At 47.6% G+C, this 6,718-nt stretch overlaps 1 protein-coding gene across 1 annotated transcript in view; it reads right to left on the reverse strand.

The window, feature by feature from the left end:
* NCF1 (neutrophil cytosolic factor 1) overlaps positions 1-6,219 on the reverse strand; it is a 15,845-nt gene extending 9,626 nt beyond the window's left edge. Inside the window, exons 1-2 of the mRNA XM_007468757.1 lie at positions 6,078-6,219; positions 1,630-1,710 (exon numbers count right to left, since the gene is read on the reverse strand). Coding sequence (XP_007468819.1) covers positions 1,630-1,710; positions 6,078-6,149 — 153 coding nt within the window. The 5' untranslated portion in view covers positions 6,150-6,219. The remainder of the gene's footprint in view (positions 1-1,629; positions 1,711-6,077) is intronic.
* Positions 6,220-6,718: the final 499 nt, after the last annotated feature.

A 6,718-nucleotide genomic window follows, 5' to 3' on the forward strand; every position in this document is an offset into this window, starting at 1 on the left:
GGGAAGATCCCACATGCCGCGGAGCGGCTGGGCCCGTGAGCCATGGCCGCTGGGCCTGCGCGTCCGGAGCCTGTGCTCCGCAACGGCAGAGGCCACAACAGTGAGAGGCCCGTGTACCACACACACACACAAAAATGTAACCTAGCGACAGTAATAAGATTGAGAAAGAGGCAAAAAGCACACTAATGGCATTTATATACACTACAGAAAATGCAGGCTCCACACTACTGCATGTTGTGTCTGGGCTGTGCGTGTACGTGTGTGTGTGTGTGTGTGTGCGTGTGTGTGTGTGGCCACCCAGGGTAGGAGCTGGGACAGGATATGAGATGAAGGGTGACTTCCACTGCTTTTGTAATGTTTTATCTCCTTTATCTTAAAAACCCCTTATCTTAAAAACACCTTAGGGCTTCCCTGGTGGCGCAGTGGTTAAGAACCCGTCTGCCAATGCAGGGGACACGGGTTCGAGCCCTGGTCCGGGAAGATCCCACAAGCCCCGGAGCAACTAAGCCCATGAGCCACAACTACTGAGCCTGTGCTCTAGAGCCCTCGAGCCACAACTACTGAGCTGGCATGCCTAGAGCCCGTGCTCTGCAACAAGAGAAGCCACTGCAGTGAGAAGCCCGCGTACCGCAACGAAGAGTAGACCCCGTTCCCACAACGAGAGAAAGCCTGCACGAAGCAATGAAGACCCAACGTAGCCAAAAATAAAATGAATTAAAAAAGAAAAAGAAAAAAAAACGCCTGATAGCAAACGGCCCAGTGATATCAGCTGTGACTCCAGGTGCTGATTACAGTTTTCTTTGCATTTATCTGCATTTCACTTTAAATAATTCACACAAGAGAAGTGCAGGAACCTGCACGCTTCCTGAAGCCCCTTCCCTGGTTAAGGAGGGCCCTGCGTGTGGAGTGGGCCCTGGGGGAACCCATCTGGCTTTTGTGGCCCCTCCATCCATATGACCCCGTCTTAGACGAGGACCCAGCACTGTGTGCACTGTGACCCCCGATGACCACCCCCAATTTTGTCCAACCAGCCACTGGTGTTGGGAACCCTGGGGGATTTTCTCATGTAAACCTTGGTGATAACAGGCACCCACAAAGCAAGAGGACCGGGTTTCTTGGGTGTCAGGATTATCCGCCCTCCTTCAAATCCACCAGGGGTCCTCATCAGGCCAGTGACGGTGAGTGAAAGAGCAAAGCTCCTAGGATGACACCTGCGGTGGTGACACTGGCAGGCTGTCCCCTGCAGGGACAGAGCAAGCAGGGCCCTTGAGACGGCCCCCTTGAGATCCTGTGGAATGGGTGCAGAGTTTTGGTTTGGGAAGACAGAAATATTCAGAAATGGGTGGTGGTGTTGGCTGTGTGACATTGTGAATGTACTTAATGCCACTGGCTTGTACACTTAAAATGGGTAAAGTGGTAAATTTATGTATATTTCACCAAAATAAAAATTGCTTTAGTGCTTTTTAAAGTTAAAAAAAAAATGCCCCCTTATCTGTGGGCTGGGAGGGGATGGGGGGACTCTGGGTTCCTCAGCTCCTGGTCAGCACCTGGGCCACTCCCTTCCCCAAAGGGCAGAGCTGGGACTGGGTGTGGCATCCCCTCCCTGGACCCCCAACACAGGGCACTCACATGGAATTCGTAGATCTCAGTGAAACGCCGGTAGACCACCTTCTCAGACAGGTCCTGCCACTTCACCAGGAACATGTACACCTGGGGGGCGGTAGAGGTGGGGCATCTTGTTCAGCCATGCACCTGGGCAGCCCCCCACCCCATGGTGGAAGCCCACAGGACTGGGGGTGGGAGGGAGAATGCTCTTTGGCGTAACCTGGGCCATAGACAGAGCACCAAGTTCCTGGTCCCCAGGGCAAGAGGGATGACTTCTCTCAAATTAACTCAAATTCATCTGTAAACTGGAGGTAAAAGTAGGACCTCACTGCTAAGGCTGGTATGAGAGTTAACAGAAGGTAAGATACAGAGAGGGCTGGCCTCAGACAACACAAGAACTCAGTAAGATGTTGTATGGTTCCATTTCTATGAAATGTCCAGGGAGTTCCCTGGTGGTTCAGTGGTTGGGACTCTGCGCTTTCATTGCCAAGGTCCCAGGTTCAGTCCCTGGTCGGGAAACAGATCCCACAAGCCACGCACGTGGCCACAAAAAAAAAAAAAAAAAAAAAAAAGTCCAAAAGAGACAAATCTATTGAGACAGAAAGTAGATTAATGGTTGCCAGGGGCTGGGTGGGGTTGGGGGTAGGGGGGCTGAGGTTTGACTGCTAACGGGTATGGGTGATGAAGAAAATCTTCTAAAATCAATTGTAGTGATGGTTGTGCAATTCTGTGAATATACTAAAAACCACTGAATTGTACAATTCACATAGGTTAATCGTATGGTATGGGAATTATATCTCAAAAAAGCCATTATTTAAAAACAAACAAACAAGAAAAAAACAAAACAAAAAACCTCAGGAAGGAAAAATAGGCCTGCAAAGATAGTTAGGAGAATACCACTCAGCCACAAACAAGAACAAATTACTGATATCTGCAATCATGTGGATGAATCTCAAAATCATTAAATTATGCTGAGTGAAATAAGCCAGGCATGAAAGGCTACATATGATTCCATATCTATGACATTCTAGAGCAAGCACAACTCATTTAAGGTGGAAAAAACCTGGGGATGAGGAGGAATGACTGGGGCGTGAGATGGGGTGATGGTCACGGTCTACATCTTTTTTAAATTAATTAATTAATTTCTAATTATTTTTTTTACGGTCTACATCTTGATGAGAGTTGGGGTTACGTAGGGAGATGTACTGTCAAATCTCAGCAAATGTATCTCTGAGATTTGCTGGTTTCATTTTACATAAATTTTCCATCAAAAGAGAAAAAAACTACAGAAAAATACTGAACTCTAGTTGTGATAAGCATGCTGAAGGATTGGGTTGGCCAAAAAGTTCGTTCGGGTTTTTCTGTAAGGTCTTAGGGAAAAACCGGAATGAACTTTTTGGCCACCCCAACGTTTAGGACAGTGTACTGATGTTTGTAATTTGCCTTGAAATGCACCAAAAATAAGATAGATTGATGGGTGGATGGATGCATACATGATAAAGCAAGTACTATAGGAAATGTTAATGGTATAATCAAGATAGTAAGCATATGACTGGTTGGGTTTGGTTTTTTTTTTAATTAATTAATAATTTATTTATTTTTGGCTGCGTCGAGTCTTCGTTGCTGTGCACAGGTTTTCTCTAGTTGTGGCGCACGGGGGCTACTCTTCGTTGCAGTGCACAGACTTCTCATTGCGGTGGCTTCTCTTGTTGCGGAGCATGGGCTCTAGACGCTTCGGTAGTTGCAGCACACGGGCTCAGTAGTTGTGGCTTGTGGGGTCTAGAGCACAGGCTCAGTTAGTTGTGGTGCACAGGCTTAGATGCTCTGCAGCATGCAGGATCTTCCAGGACCAGGGCTTGAACCTGTGTCCCCTGCATTGGCAGGCAGATTCTTAACTACTGCACCACCAGGGAGGTCCCTGGTTGGGTTTTTTGTTTGGTTTTGTTTTGCTGTAAAATTTTTTTCAACTTTGCTGTATATTTGAAATTTCTCAGAATACAATCTTGGGGAATAAAAAGAATAGCTACCAATGGGGATGATTAAAATGTTCTAAAAATTAGATAGTTGTGATAGTTGAATAACTTTAAATATATCCCAAACCATAGTGCACTTTAAATGGGTGAACTTGCTAATATTTTACATATTTAGAAGTAAAATTAAATCAACAAGGAGTTTTTTAACTTTAAAGTTGGAAACAAACAGAAACAAATGATCTTAACTATATATAAAATGGGTAATAACCTAAATATTAAAGGAAAATGGAAAAGAATCCAAGTAGCTTTTAGTTGCAGCACTTTCAGTATTCTCAGTCCAAAAGGACCAAAAGAACTGCAAAGAAAACTTAAATTTGACTTAATAGGTTAGTAGGTTTATTGTTAATAGTGGCGTGGGTGTAATTATTCTGAAACAAGTTTATGTGTATTTTAGAATTGAGCAGAAGAGTCAATATACTGATCTCGTTGGGAGCCAGGGTTCCTGCAGTGAGAAAAAGGAGCTACAAACATAAAGTGATGAGAAGCAAGGATGATATGAAATAGCTATTTCCTCCAGTCTGTCCACTGGAAAGGCAGTCATGAGCCATGACACCTTGGTGGCAATGAGCACACCTAGCTTCCAGATCTTGGGTTCTAATATCACTCCCACTAAAAAGAACCAGGGCTCTTTAGTGAAATGGTTGAGTGCAGGACTAGGGTTGGGAAAGTCCAAGTTAAGCTGGCCCACTTTGTGCCATAAGAATGTACCCAGGTGCCCTGTCCCCACGCCCCCCCCCCAGCAAAAAAAAAGAATGACAGGATATATTAAAAAAAAAAAAAAGTACAGAAGCCAGCCTGAAGGAGCTCCAGTCACCAAATCTGGGACATTCTAAGCATCAAAATAAGTAACGATGGTATTGGATTATAACTCACTGAATAAAACAGGAATCCATGGATCCATACTGACATAAATAAGGAAGAAGGGAAGACACAGGAAAATGTTAACTAATAAATGCAGAAGGATCAATAGAGTTTAAAAATCGTTATTTGGCAATCATTATAGTAATGTGATTCAGGCAAGAGTCATACAGATACTATAAGGCACAGGATATTCACATAACCTCCCCACAGTTTAGTTATTAATTACAAAGGGGAAAATAGTAACTTTACAGCAGAGAAACTTGGAGGACACGTCCAGGACTCAGTGATCAAAGTTAACATCACCAATAAAGGAACAAATCAAAATCACCTGCCACCTGATAGGATCAATAAAAAGAACATATCAATACTTCTGGGGTGTTCCTGCATTACCAAGATCTAACAGTATCAGACACACCCAAATCGAGGGGTGTTCTGCAAAATATCTGGCCCCATCTCTTCAAAAAGTCAAAGTTGAGAAGGACAAAGACCGATTAAGACTGATCTGGATTTAAAGACGCCAAAGAGACATGACAACTCAGGTGCAACAGGTGATCCTGGATAGTTTTTGTTCGTTTGTTTTAATTTGTGTGATCTTGGATTGGATCCTTGACCTGAAAAATTTTTCCTACGGAGGGACAAGAGGACAATTGGTAAAATCCGAATAAAGTCTGTGGGTTGCATAACAGTGTTTTTTTTTTATCAGTGTTAATTTCCTCATTTTGACACCTTTGATTATGTAAAAGAACGTCCTTGATTTTAAGAAATACACACCTGTAATAAATCCTTAGAGGTAAAGAAACACAGTGTGTCCAAATAACTCTCAAATGATTCAGAAAATGTATATTCAGAGAGAGAGAAAGCAGGAGGGACAAAGAGACAAGAGGGGGAGAGACAGAGAGTAAGAGAAGGAGAGAGGAAATGTGGGTGAAGGAATATTGGAGTTATTGGTACTTTTGGGGACATTTCCGTAAATTTGAAATTATTTCAAAATTAAAAGTTAAAAAAGAAGGGTCTTGGCACATACACTACAAGTGCCAATTTACTAATTGGATCCCTCCCTGGCCTTCCTCTGGGTTTGGGGACCCCGTGATGGGATGGCCATGTCTGGGCCTGCACTCCTCCAGCTCCCCCCAGGGCAGGAGGGGGGACTCCTCTGGTCCCTGTGGTGGTGTCACCCTACAGGAGGGGTCACGACTCTAATGTAACTGATCGCCACCAGCGCGCTCTCCCGAGGACCCTTCCCAGAGGGGCCGCGGGGACACTTGCCGGGCGCGGAGACGGGACGCCGGGCTGGGCGGGAAGCAGGGCGTGGGGGGGGCGGGCGGAAGCCGGGGGCCAAGCCGCTGTCCTCTCACCGAGGGCCCGGGTGTCGGCGCGCACCTTTTGAAGGGCGCACATTGACTGCGGCCCCGGCGGGCGGCCCGAGGCCCAGAGCCGGGGAGCCTTGGCCGCGACCCCGCCCCCTCACCCCTCGGCCGCCCGCGTCTCGGGCCGGGAGTCCCGGGGCTGCGCGGGGGCCGGCACCTGCGCCCCGCCAGTCCTGTCCCCACGCGCGGGGCGCCTCAGACCGGTACTCACGTAGTGCTGGCTGGGGACGAAGCGCTTCTCGAAGCCCAGGAGGACGATGTGGCGAATGAAGGGGTCCCCCATGGCTGGGCTGCGTGCGGCCCCCTCTTCTCCGGGGCGCTGCGGGCTGGGACTTAAATAGGCTGGAAAAAGGAAGTCGCCTCTGTCGCGGCGGGGCCGCGGGCGGGAGGGGGCAGGGAGCGTGCAGATAGGGCTTTGCTGCTTCTTTCAGTTTCTGGGCTTCCTCGGGTTCCCGTGGTGCGGACATGGGTGGCCTCACGCACGCAGTTGTGCGGGGACACGCCCGTCATTGTCCCCTCCGTGGCCCACAGGGCCCCGCAGGAGGGTTGCCTGACTCCCAGCTCTCTCCTCCTGGCTCCTGTGAGCCAGCCGCGCTGGCCCCTGTGTTCCAGGTGCTCCCATCTCAGGGCTTTGGCACGAGCCATTCCACCGGGCCCATCCCCCACACACCTGTAACTCCCACCCTCATCTTTCTTCTCCAGGTTTCTGCTCAAAGGGCACCTCCTCTGAGAGGCCTTCCTTGATAGAAACTTCACATAAAATAGCAAAACCTCATGCGGACCCCACCCCTCTTTCCTGCTTTTTTTTTTTTTTCCATATCACTCATCACTATTTTTATTTTTACAGTGTCT

Source organism: Lipotes vexillifer, unplaced genomic scaffold (assembly GCF_000442215.2).
Source record: "Lipotes vexillifer unplaced genomic scaffold, Lipotes_vexillifer_v1.1 scaffold12, whole genome shotgun sequence".
Classification (NCBI taxonomy): domain Eukaryota; kingdom Metazoa; phylum Chordata; class Mammalia; order Artiodactyla; family Lipotidae; genus Lipotes; species Lipotes vexillifer.